This window comes from Procambarus clarkii, chromosome 31 (genome assembly GCF_040958095.1).
Source record: "Procambarus clarkii isolate CNS0578487 chromosome 31, FALCON_Pclarkii_2.0, whole genome shotgun sequence".
Lineage (NCBI taxonomy): Eukaryota > Metazoa > Arthropoda > Malacostraca > Decapoda > Cambaridae > Procambarus > Procambarus clarkii.
This window is the reverse complement of record NC_091180.1, coordinates 40,687,265-40,699,045: the sequence shown is the minus strand read 5'-3', so window position 1 is coordinate 40,699,045 and position 11,781 is coordinate 40,687,265. Positions and strand designations below refer to the sequence as shown.

Here is an 11,781-nt window from a genome sequence, read left to right as displayed (position 1 = left end):
TCTCTAATTTTTTTCTTGTGAAATGATAAAGCTACCCATTTCATTATGTATGAGGTCAATTTTTTTTATTGGAGTTAAAATTAACGTAGATATATGACCGAACCTAACCAACCCTACCTAACCTAACCTAACCTATCTTTATAGGTTATGTTAGGTTAGGTAGCCGAAAAAGTTAGGTTAGGTTAGGTTAGGTAGGTTAGGTAGTCGAAAAACAATTAATTCATGAAAACTTGGCCTATTAGGCAAATCGGGCCTAGTATAGTAGGCTGAGAGGTGCGTTCTGGCTACTAGGTACGACATATATGTATATATATATATATATATATATATATATATATATATATATATATATATATATATATATATATATATATGTATGTATGTATTACAAAACTGAAGTGATTGTTTAACCTTTAATTTTATTTAATATATGAAAGAGTATATTCTGCACGGATTCACTTTGCAAACACAACGAAAATAGCGTATTTTGAAAACAGTGAAACACGAGAGGACGAGAGCTCATCAACGCTCAGTCATGGTAAAGTTTTGTGGCTTGTCAGGTTTGTATAGAGGCTTCAACACTGGATCCCACTCACTGTACTTGTACTCCAAATTATACTTCAAGAACAGCTGTAAAAAAAGATGTACATTTTTTAAACACATATTATAAATTGGAACATCTGTTTAGGATAAAATACTCTCTTAAATATATCTGTAGGATGAAGTGAAGCATCTAATAAGAGAAAGGTTGGGATCAAGACAGGTGTTAGTTACTCCTGACACTTACCCTAGCGAGGAAGACGTAAAGCTCCTGTTCAGCGAGCCTCCTCCCCACACACATGCGGGTGCCCACAGAGAAGGGTATTGAGGCGTATTGGTTATTGAGACGATCCGGGTGGTCCCTCATCCAGCGCTCGGGAAGGAACTCCGTCGCCCGGGGAAAGTATTCCTCCATCATGCCAGATTCCTTCATGCTGACAAACACTTTAGTCTGTCAAAGACCAACATCCTTAGTGATAGCATTGCAATAATAGAAGAACCATCTGCTAAATCGACTCAACACTTAAGTAAAACTTTACTTATATGATTTAGTTACACCAAGTACCATTCCAGCCTAGTTAGCTTAACAGAAAGGGAAACTTATACTTCAGAAAGTATATTGAACTTTTCGCATTAAACTCTAGAAATAATAAACACACATAGCAAGATAAGCAGGATATATTCACAGACGCCGCTCTAACTCTGATGAACTTCACTTATGATTCATGCATTAAATGATAGCTCCAATATGTACAAAAATCGCTCTCAAATGAACAGTATTAAATACAATAAATAAATGACAAATGTAATTACTGTTCGCTCGGTTGGCAATGCACACACACTCGTATACATGTAAACAAGCGTCTGGGAATCCTTCTGGAGATGTATTATTAAATACAAAAGTAGTTAAGGAAATTCCTGTCCTAATCATTCCTTCGTGTTCTGACACTGTCACATTGTCCACCACGTGTTAATATCTTCATTATTTACGTATTTACACACACACACACACATACATACAAACATATATATATATATATATATATATATATATATATATATATATATATATATATATATATATATATATATATATATATATATATATGTCGTACCTAGTAGCCAGAACGCACTTATCAGCCTACTATGCAAGGCCCAATTTGCCTAATAAGCCAAGTTTTCATGAATTAATTGCTTTTCGACTACCTAACCTACCTAACCTAACCTAACTTTTTCGGCTACCTAACCAAACCTAACCTATAAAGATAGGTTAGGTTAGGTTAGGTAGGGTTGGCTAGGTTCGGTCATATATCTACATTAATTTTAACTCCAATAAAAAAAAATTGACCTCATACTCAGAAAGTGACTCACTCAGAAAGTGAGTTCTGGCTACTAGGTACGACATATATATATATATACGTATATATATATATATATATATATATATATATATATATATATATATATATATATATATATCATATATATATATATATGTATATATATATATATATATATATATATATATATATATATATATATATATATATATATATATATATAGTGTATTACACTTATTTGTATAATTTGCACGACGTTTCGAACCTCCATGGTTCATTCTCAAGTGAACAGATCTTACAATACTAGTTGATTTTATACCCGCATTAGGTCAGGTGATAATACAATGAAGGTGAAAAACATGGGGGGATACATAAGGGATAAACATAGGGGCTGCAGAAGGCGTATTGGCCCATACGAGGCATCTCCTATCTAAACACAAAGATTAATCCAGTGTAATTGGCCTGTTATGTTGGACATTGTCTTCTGTGTTGGCATCGATATGTTCTTGTCTTGTCCTTACTCTCATGGTGGGTAGAGTAAATAGTTCCGTGATTTGGGTGTTCATGGTAGGTCGCTCTATTCTTATGTGAATTGCCTCAAGAATTTGTAATCTTCTTGAATCTTGGGTTTTGTCTATTATGCAAGTATTCTTGTTCAACATTTCTCTTGTTAGAGTAATGTCATGGGCTTGTCTCATGTGATTCCTAGGGGCACCAGATTGAAGATGGCATGTCAAACGCCTCGTCAGCTTGGTCGACGTCATACCTATGTACTTACATTGAAGGTTACATCCTTCGTGGGGGCAAGTATACATGTATACAACGCTTGACTGCTGTAGAGGGTTCTCCGTCGGCTTCGGGCTGTTTTTGATAAGGAGTTCGGAAGTCTTCTTGGTTTTGTAGAATATTATCAGGTTTATGTTATGGTTAGGAGTAGTGCTTTTTACTCCTTTACGGATTATTTCTTTCATTATTCTTTCCTCTTTTATATGTTCACTGTGCATGGTTGATTTGTAATATAATTTTATTGGGGGTGTTGTGGTTTCTGTTCTAGGTTCTGAATTATACCAACGGTCCAAGTGTCTTCTTATAGCAGCGTTTATTTCCGCGTTGCTATATCCGTTGTTCACCAATACCTGAGTTACTCTTTCAAACTCTCTACTCACGTTGCTCCATTCAGAGCAGTGGGTAAGCGCTCGACGAATATAAGCATTGAGAACACTGGCTTTGTATCTTTGGGGGCACTCACTTCTACCGTTCAGGCATAATCCTATGTTGGTGGGCTTGGTATATACGTTGGTGCTTAAAGAGGTTCCTGTTTTTGTTATTAGTACATCCAAGAATGGCAGACTGTTATTTTCACTATTTTCATGTGTAAATCGGAGTACTGACTCTCTCTCTAGGTGTCTTTTTAGGTCAATTAGTTCATCTGAGTAGAACTCCTATTCCAATTAAGCCCTGATGCTAAGAAAATAGTTAGAGGGATAGAAGCCCTAAACCAGAAAATAATAAATACACAATATATATATATATATATATATATATATATATATATATATATATATATATATATATATATATATATATATATATGTCGTACCTAGTAGCCAGAACGCACTTCTCAGCCTACTATGCAGCGCCCGATTTGCCTAATAAGCCAAGTTTTCATGAATTAATGTTTTTTCGACTACCTAACCTACCTAACCTAACCTAACCTACTTTTTTTCGGCTACCTAACCTAAACTAACCTATAAAGATAGGTTAGGTTAGGTTAGGTAGGGTTGGTTAGGTTCAGTCATATATCTACGTTAATTTTAACTCCAATAAAAAAAATTGACCTCATACATAATGAAATGGGTAACTTTATCATTTCATAAGAAAAATATTTGAACAAATATATTAATTCAAGAAAACTTGGCTTATTAGGCAAATCGGGCCTTGCATAGTAGGCTGAGAAGTGCGTTCTGGCTACTAGGTACGACATATATATATATATATATATATATATATATATATATATATATATATATATATATATATATATATTAGTATATTTTGGTAGCAGTCTCTCCTGTAGACATATATTATTAAATATGACCGAAAAAGTAAGATTAATAATTCTAACACGAATTTTCTCAATCTTTCGTACATTACGCTTCACTGTTGGAGGTAAATCAAAAATCTATTCTCCAAAATTCATTTTTATTTCTAGTCTGACGCGACACGGGCGCGTTTCGTAAAACTTATTACATTTTCAAAGACTTCACAAATACACAACTGATTAGAACTTACGTCTCTCTGATATTATATCTACATTTGAGTGAGGTGGGAAGGGTGATGTGGCATTAACACAAGACAGAACAGGATATTAATAGGGTATTAAAAGTATCAACACAAGACAGAACAGAAACAATGGGTATTGAATAGAAGTGTTTGTAGAAAGCCTATTGGTCCATATTTCTTGATGCTTCTATATTGGAGCGGAGTCTTGAGGTGGGTAGAATATAGTTGTGCAATAATTGGCTGTTGATTGCTGGTGTTGACTTCTTGATGTGTAGTGCCTCGCAAACGTCAAGCCGCCTGCTATCGCTGTATCTATCGATGATTTCTGTGTTGTTTACTAGGATTTCTCTGGCGATGGTTTGGTTATGGGAAGAGATTATATGTTCCTTAATGGAGCCCTGTTGCTTATGCATCGTTAAACGCCTAGAAAGAGATGTTGTTGTCTTGCCTATATACTGGGTTTTTTGGAGCTTACAGTCCCCAAGTGGGCATTTGAAGGCATAGACGACGTTAGTCTCTTTTAAAGCGTTCTGTTTTGTGTCTGGAGAGTTTCTCATGAGTAGGCTGGCCGTTTTTCTGGTTTTATAGTAAATCGTCAGTTGTATCCTCTGATTTTTGTCTGTAGGGATAACGTTTCTATTAATAATATCTTTCAGGACCCTTTCCTCCGTTTTATGAGCTGTGGAAAAGAAGTTCCTGTAAAATAGTCTAATAGGGGGTATAGGTGAAATAAAAATGAATTTTGGAGAAGTGATTTTTGATTTACCTCCAACAGTGAAGCGTAATGTACGAAAGATTGAGAAAATTCGTGTTAGAATTATTAATCTTACTTTTTCGGTCATATTTAATAATATATATATATATACATATATATGTATATATATATATATGTATATTTATATATATACGTATGTATATACATATATATGTACATATATATATATGTATATGTATATATATGTATACATATATATACGTATATATATATACGTATATATATATACGTATATATATGTATGCGTATATATACGTATATGTCGTACCTAGTAGCCAGAATGCACTTCTCAGCCTACTATGCAAGGCCCAATTTGCCTAATAAGCCAAGTTTTCTTGAATTAATATATTTTCTCTAATTTTTTTCTTATGATATGATAAAGCTACACATTTCATTATGAATGAGGTTATTTTTTTTTATTGGAGTTAAAATCAACGTAGATATATGACCAGACCTAACCAACCCTACCTAACCTAACCTAACCTATCTTTATAGGTTAGGTTAGGTTAGGTAGCCGAAAAAGTTATGTTAGGTTAGGTTAGGTAGGTTAGGTAGTCGAAAAACAATTAATTCATGAAAACTTGGCTTATTAGGCAAATCGGGCCTTGCATAGTAGGCAAAAAAGTGCGTTCTGGCTACTCGGTACGACATATATATATATACGTATATATATATACGTATATATATATATATACATATATATATATATACATATATATATATATATACATATATATATATATATATATATATATATATATATATATATATATATATATATATATATATATATATATATATATATACATATGTCGTACCTAGTAGCCAGAACGCACTTCTCAGCCTACTATGCAAGGCCCGATTTGCCTAATAAGCCAAGTTTTCATGAATTAATTGTTTTTCGACTACCTAACCTACCTAACCTAACCTAACTTAACTTTTTCGGCTACCTAACCTAACCTAACCTATAGAGATAGGTTAGGTTAGGTTAGGTAGGGTTGGTTAGGTTCGGTCATATATCTACATTAATTTTAACTCCAATAAAAATTTTTTTACCTCATACATAATGAATTGGGTAGCTTTATCATTTCATAAGAAAAAATTAGAAAAAATATATTAATTCAGGAAAACTTGGCTTATTAGGCAAATCGGGCCTTGCATAGTAGGCCGAGAAGTGCATTCTGGCTACTAGGTACGACATATATATATATATATATATATATATATATATATATATATATATATATATATATATATATATATATATATATATATATATATAATCCACTTGACCATCACGACCAGACATAAGGAGGTGATAGCCGAAGGTATTTGACCCCCCCCCGCCGGCACTCGGATGGTAATCTTGGGCATAGTATTTTATCAAATCACCTCATTCTTTGGGGCACACGTGAGGAACACAAATGCGAACAAGCCTGAATGGTCCCCAGGACTATATCCAACTGAAAACTCACACCCCAGAAGTGACTCAAACCCATACTGCTTGGAGCTCCTCACCTCCTTATGTTTGGTCATGATGGTCTAGTGGATTAAGGTATCCTGTTACATACCAGTTGCATTGCTCCTGGCAGTATTCAGGGTACTGTGTGGATACTCAGTTTGCACCTGTGTCCCCTTGTTCACATACCATCAGTGTTTAATAGTTTTTCCTGGTCTACCCGGTCGATTCCCCTGAGGATTTTGTAGGTAGTGATCATGTCTCCCCTTACTCTTCTGTCTTCCAGTGTCGTAAGGTGCATTTCCCGCAGCCTTTCCTCGTAACTTTTGCCTCTTAGTTCTGGGACTAGTCTAGTGGCATATCATTAAACTTTTTCCAGCTTCGTCTTGTGCTTGACAAGGTACGGGTTCCATGCTGGGGCCGCATACTCCAGGATTGGTTTTACATATGTGGTATACAAGGTTCTGAATGATTCCTTACACAGGTTCCTGAAGGCTGTTCTGATGTTAGCCAGCCTCGCATATGCCGCAGACGTAATTCATTTTATGTGGGCCTCAGGAGACAAGTTTGGTGTGATATCAACTCCTAGATCTTTCTCTCTCTGTCCGTTTCATTAGGTACTTCATCTCCTATTCTGTATCCTGTGTCTGGCATCCTGTTTCCACGGCCTAGTTTCATTACTTTCCATTTACTCGGGTTGAGCTTTAACAGCCATTTGTTGGACCATTCATTCAGTCAGTCTAGGTCATCTTGTAGCCTCCTACTAACATCCTTTTTTTCAATCCTCCTCATAATTTTTGCATCATCAGCAAACATTGAGAGAAACGAGTTTATACCCTCTGGGAGGTCACTTACATATATCAGAAACAGTATAGGTCCAAGGACTGACCCCTGGGGACTCCACTTGTAACGTCTCGCCAATCAGAGACCTCACCCCTCACATTGACTCATTGTCTCATGTTGTCTAAGTACTCCTTTATCCAATGGAGTACCTTCCCTTTCACTCCAGCCTGCATCTCCAGCTTTTTCATTAGCCTCTTGTGTGGTACTGTGTCAAAGGCTTTTTGGCAATCCAAAAATATGCGGTCTGCCCACCCCTCTCTCTCTTGCCTGATTTGTGTTGCCAGGTCAGAGAATTCAATTAATCCTGTAGGGCAGGACTTTTCATCCCTGAACCCATGTTGATGCTGTATTACAAAGTTCTTTAGCTCCAAATGTTCCACAAGTTTTTTCGCACAATCTTCTCCATCAGCTTGCATGGTATGCAGGTTAGGGACACTGGCCTGTAGTTAAGTGCTTCCTGGGTATCCCCCTTCTTGTATATCGGGACTAAATTAGCAATCTTCCAAATTTTTGGCAATTCCTCTGTTACCAGTGATTTGTGACTACTATGGAGAGTGGCAGGCAGAGTGCTTCTGCTCCTTCCTTTAGTATCCATGAGGAGATTCCATCCGGGCCAATACCCTTTGTCACATTCAACTCTAGCAACTCTAGCACTAGCAAACTCTGCTAGTGGTTCCTGGGTAACTATTCCCTCTCTTATCTCTTTAACTTCCCTATGCTCTAATGTGAAGACCTCCTGGAATTTCTTATTTAGTTCCTTGCACACTTCCTTGTCGTTTGTAGTGAATCTGTTTGCCCCTATCTTCAGTTTCATTACCTGTTCCTTTACTGTTGTTTTTTCTCCTGATGTGGCTGTGCAGCAATTTAGGTTGAGTTTTTGCCTTGCTTGCGATGTCATTTTCGTATTATCCTTCTGCCTCTCTTCTGAACCTGACAAATTCATTCCAGGCACTCTGGTATCTTTCTTTACTCTCGAGTGTCCTGTTATTTCTATAGTTTCTCCACGCCCTTTTACTTTGTTGCTTAGCTAGCCTACATATCTGATTAAACCATGTGTTTTTCAACTGCATTTTGTTGTTTTCCTTTTGGACTGGGATAAACTTGTCTGCTGCCTCCTTACACTTCTGCGTGATGTAATCCTTCATGTCTTAGGCCGTCTTGCCCCTGAGCTCTGTTTCCCATGTTATATCTGTTAGGAATTTTCTTATCTCCCTTTCCTCTCCCATAGTTTTCCTTTCGGAATGCTAGCCTTTTGTTTTCAGTTCCCCTCCTTGAGATCCTTAACCCTTCTTCAACCAGATACTCAAAGGTCAGTACACAGTGGTCGCTCATTCCTACCGGGGCCTCGAAACCGATATTCCTTATGTCAGAGTCGTTCAGAGTGAAGAATAGATCAAGTCTCAATGGTTCATCATTTCCTCTCATACTTGTGGGGTTCCCTGACATGCTGGCTTAAGAAGTGTCTCTTGTCGCCAACTCCAATAGTTTAGCTCTCCATGTATCCTCACTGCCATGTGTTTCCTTGTTCTCCCAGTCTATCCTTCCATGATTGAAGTCCCTCATGACGAGCAGATAGGATCTATTTCTACAAGCGTGAGTGTGTGTGTGTGTGTGTGTGTGTGTGTGTGTGTGTGTGTGTGTGTGTGTGTGTGTGTGTGTGTGTGTGTGTGTGTGTGTGCGTGCGTGTTCGAGAGTTTGTGTTTGTTTTCGAAGTTCTGTGTTGGGGAAGGGTTGTGTATTGATGCATAATTATTTGAAGAACAAACAAAGAAGGTTTGTTACTCACTCCAGCTTTGACTCTGTAGCCTTGAAGTGTAATGTCCTTCTCAAGTTTACGAATATTAACTGAGGTTGTGGGTAACATCCTGTAAGAAAAAACGCAATAACTTTAAGTCATTTAAACAATAAATAATTTAATTAGGCAACATCTGTTACTCTGCTAATTAGTACTCTTTATATTTTAAAAAATTTGCTTAATAAATTAAAGTTTACATTTAATTAGTCGTTAATTCAAAATAGTTTTAATATCTATCAGCTCCACAATGTAAATATTTTTTTTCCATAATTGGTTCTGTAAAGGCCAATTGCTTTAAAATAGAAAGTTAATTTTAACAATAATATCACTTGAATAATGCCTCATAATCCAATTATCACAGTCCTATATATAAAGATCTCTTCAATATGTTCAACATGTATATTCACATCAATCCCAGGCTTGTCATAATGGAGAAGTCCAGAACAACCAGTTGTCTCCATTAACCAAAATACAAGAGACATATGTTAATCTTTGAGACATGTACTGGACCTAATAGTAATAATATAAAATATTCTAATTATAATCTAATATATTTTTCATCTCATCGATGCCAATCATAAGGAAGAACAGTTAATATCTACTATAAAAAATAAGATATTTTTGAAATGTTACTCCAATTCATATATAGTATATTAATAATACATAGCATAATCTTTACGACTAAGGAAACCAGATTCTCAATGAATCTTTTATTGTAAAATACAACCACATAACTAAACCTAAAAAAGATGAAACAACTTAATAATAGTCATATTAACTACATTTGTTAAAATCATAAGATGAAACTTGTGCTTTTGTTCGCTTAGTGATGTCTTTTCTGTTCTGCTTGGTGATCCTGAACAGAAACTGCTTCTGTTATTCATCCCTTATTGGACTCGTTGAACATCAGGGCAATGTCCCTTTCTGCAGTGTTATTCATAACTTTACGGGCATTGATGGAACTTCTTAGCACATCTCATTAGCAATATTCCTCCTTGCACAAAGAAATCACATTAACATGATGTATCAATGAAAAAGTCAATAGGAGCCATGAAGAGGATTCGAATCTATGCTCTGGGATTTCGCAAACAAACGCCTTAGACCACTACAGCATGACATGGTCAAAAGCAATGCATCTTTGAATTCAACTGAATCCTCTTGGGTTCATGGGACTTACACTGTAGCCTCTTATGCTGAAGGCGATTAATTTTTTTTACTACAACCCAGGGGTGCATGAAGGCAATTGTGTGAAACCCTGGTTAGGCTTCAGTGTAAACCTGAGGAACCCTTGGGAGAATCTGTTGAATCCCAGGGTGCATTGCTTTTGGCCAAGTTGGGGTGTAGTGGTCTAAGGAGTTTGCTTAGGAGAACCCAGAGCATAATTCCGAATCCTCCTCATGGCTCTTAATGATTTTCTCATATTCTTCTATTTCGCCAACCAAGAACAATCCCAAGAATTTTTGTGTTTTATAATACTTTGTTTTTATTTATTTCATCATTTATAACTCAACCCACCTGGCTATAACCACTCATACCGACACTAAGAGAGTCGTTACGATTTATGATTAACTTAAATATAATATAAACCTACTTAATGCGGCCAACACCTTTGCCTTTGATGAAAATTAGTACCTTACGGTGACCGACGTCGAAGGGTACCGATCACGGGAGAGTTCCAGATGTTAATTACTCTAGGTGGTGGTGGGCAATGTGCCCGGACTATCACCTACTGTGACTTATCACGGAATATTTACACTAGCACAGGAGGGAGAGAACACAGTCGACTCCCAATATTCAATGGCATCCATATAATTCTAAAGCACTTTTGATAATTTTGGGCGGGAAGAAGATAATTTAACTTGTGACAATCGTAACCAAAAGTTACGGAAATTCCCACAGAATACTTGGGCCTGGCAACTCTCTATGGAATAATAAGCAGGAACGAATGTACAATTTAATAATACAAATATATTAATTAGTTTTAGTATTAAGATCCTACTCTATCTTCTCTATCAAGGCATTTAGAATGATCAACACTTGTGATGTTAGAACATAAGGGACCAGTACTCTCTCAAGATACAACAATGATGAGGCTTACGTGTAGACACCAGATCGTCAGTCTCCCTTCCCAGTGAATTCCACCACTAGACCCCAGACTCATGTCTGGTCTGAGACACAGCACACACTCTCTCTAAACAGCTGTTGGTTGTTGTTTTAGATTTAGCTACTTGGTCCAAATTTAACCAGATTCGTCCTTACTTTCATACCCGCTCTATCCTTCTTTTTCTGTTGGATTAACGGACTTTAATCTGAAAACTTCATGGAAAAAGAGATTAGCCCGCCAACCTTTCAAACCACCCAAGGTGGGGTTTATGACCTCTCCTCACCTCTCTGGGACAGTCCCGCAGGTCAGGAACCCTACAAGTCTCCAGTCAAGGAACTTTAATAACTGTTATAATATGACAGGTGGCGACGTGGTTCAAATGTCTCCCATGAAATTCAGCTTTTTCCTCTAATTGTTTAAATTATTTTTTCCATGCTGGCATTTCCACTCCAAATTCCGGAAAATCTTTTCCTTCTCTACCAGAGTAATACTTTCAAGGAAAGCCTATCGAACATTTGTTTCCGGCAGGAACCGATAGTATCTCTAATCCACTTTCGAAACACTTTCCTTGGCATCTTTATCTGGCTAACAGTTCAGAAGCGGAATCTTGTCCAAGTCCTTCCTTGGTTCGTATTGAGTCAC

General features: G+C 36.6%; 1 protein-coding gene across 2 annotated transcripts in view; it reads right to left on the bottom strand.

The window, feature by feature from the left end:
- Window positions 1-391: 391 nt before the first annotated feature.
- The window catches only part of LOC123752401 (probable cytochrome P450 49a1), a 315,070-nt gene continuing 303,680 nt past the window's right edge, over window positions 392-11,781 (bottom strand). Inside the window, exons 9-11 of one of the 2 annotated variants that reach the window (XM_069334722.1) lie at window positions 9,027-9,105; window positions 788-991; window positions 392-630 (exon numbers count right to left, since the gene is read on the bottom strand). In XM_069334722.1, the coding sequence (XP_069190823.1) occupies window positions 523-630; window positions 788-991; window positions 9,027-9,105 (391 nt within the window). In that variant the 3' untranslated portion in view covers window positions 392-522. The remainder of the gene's footprint in view (window positions 631-787; window positions 992-9,026; window positions 9,106-11,781) is intronic. The other variant, XM_069334723.1, reaches the window with a different exon arrangement.